The following is an 840-nucleotide window of genomic DNA, read 5'->3' as shown; positions in this document are numbered from 1 at the left end:
GCCGCAGCCTCTGCCCCCCGCGCTGCAGCCGCGCCGGGCGCAGCGGCGGCTCAGCGGGCTGTCGGTGCTGCTGCTCTGCTGCGTCTTCCTGCTGGCCACGCAGCCGCTCGTGTGGGTCAGCCTGGCCAGCGGCTTCTCGCTGCCCGTGCCCTGGGGCGTGCAGGCGGCCAGCTGGCTCCTGTGCTGCGCGCTGTCCGCGCTCAACCCGCTGCTTTACACCTGGAGGAACGAGGAGTTCCGGCGCTCCGTGCGCTCCGTCCTGCCGGGCGTCGGGGACGCGGCGGCCGCCGCCGCCGCCGCCGCCACCGCCATGCCAGCCATGTCCCAGGCCCAGCTGGGCACCCGCGCCGCGGGCCAGCACTGGTGACCCGGCCGGCTGGCCAACGGCCCATGATCCCCCTTGTACGGTCTCCCCCTGATTCCCTCCATCCCTCCCCACCCCAAACCCGGCAAAGACTCCTGGAAGCCCAACAAACCCCCACCCTTCACCCCCCATCCATTGGCCTAGGGCAACACCTGAACCCAGGTCTTCCCTCCAGTGGGGTCATGGTGTCCGGCCACCTGGAGGTGTTAGTTATCCTTCTGTGTCTCTGTGTTAGAGAAATCCTCAAGTCAAAACTCTGCACAACTTGCCATTAAAAAAAAAAAAAAAAGAACCAACCAGGTAATTTTCCAGACAGTTTTGTGTTTAAAAGAGAGATTTCAGGAGAATCTAACCCTTCCCACTTTTCATCGTCTTACCTAGGAAGCTCCTGGAGTGTGTAGGAACGAAAGGAAATACTACTGGGGAAGGAAGAATAGGCAGAGAGGATCTTTTGGTAGATGAAATCTTGGTCTCTT

General features: G+C 61.5%; 1 protein-coding gene across 1 annotated transcript in view; it reads left to right on the top strand.

The window, feature by feature from the left end:
• Gpr88 (G protein-coupled receptor 88) overlaps window positions 1-367 on the top strand; it is a 3137-nt gene extending 2770 nt beyond the window's left edge. The window contains exon 3 of the mRNA XM_013031395.1: window positions 8-367. Coding sequence (XP_012886849.1) covers window positions 8-367 — 360 coding nt within the window. The remainder of the gene's footprint in view (window positions 1-7) is intronic.
• Window positions 368-840: the final 473 nt, after the last annotated feature.

The sequence above is a fragment of the Dipodomys ordii genome, unplaced genomic scaffold, assembly GCF_000151885.1.
Source record: "Dipodomys ordii isolate 6190 unplaced genomic scaffold, Dord_2.0 Scaffold139, whole genome shotgun sequence".
Classification (NCBI taxonomy): domain Eukaryota; kingdom Metazoa; phylum Chordata; class Mammalia; order Rodentia; family Heteromyidae; genus Dipodomys; species Dipodomys ordii.
Note: the sequence above shows the minus strand (reverse complement) of the source record. Positions and strands in the feature narration are given on the sequence as shown.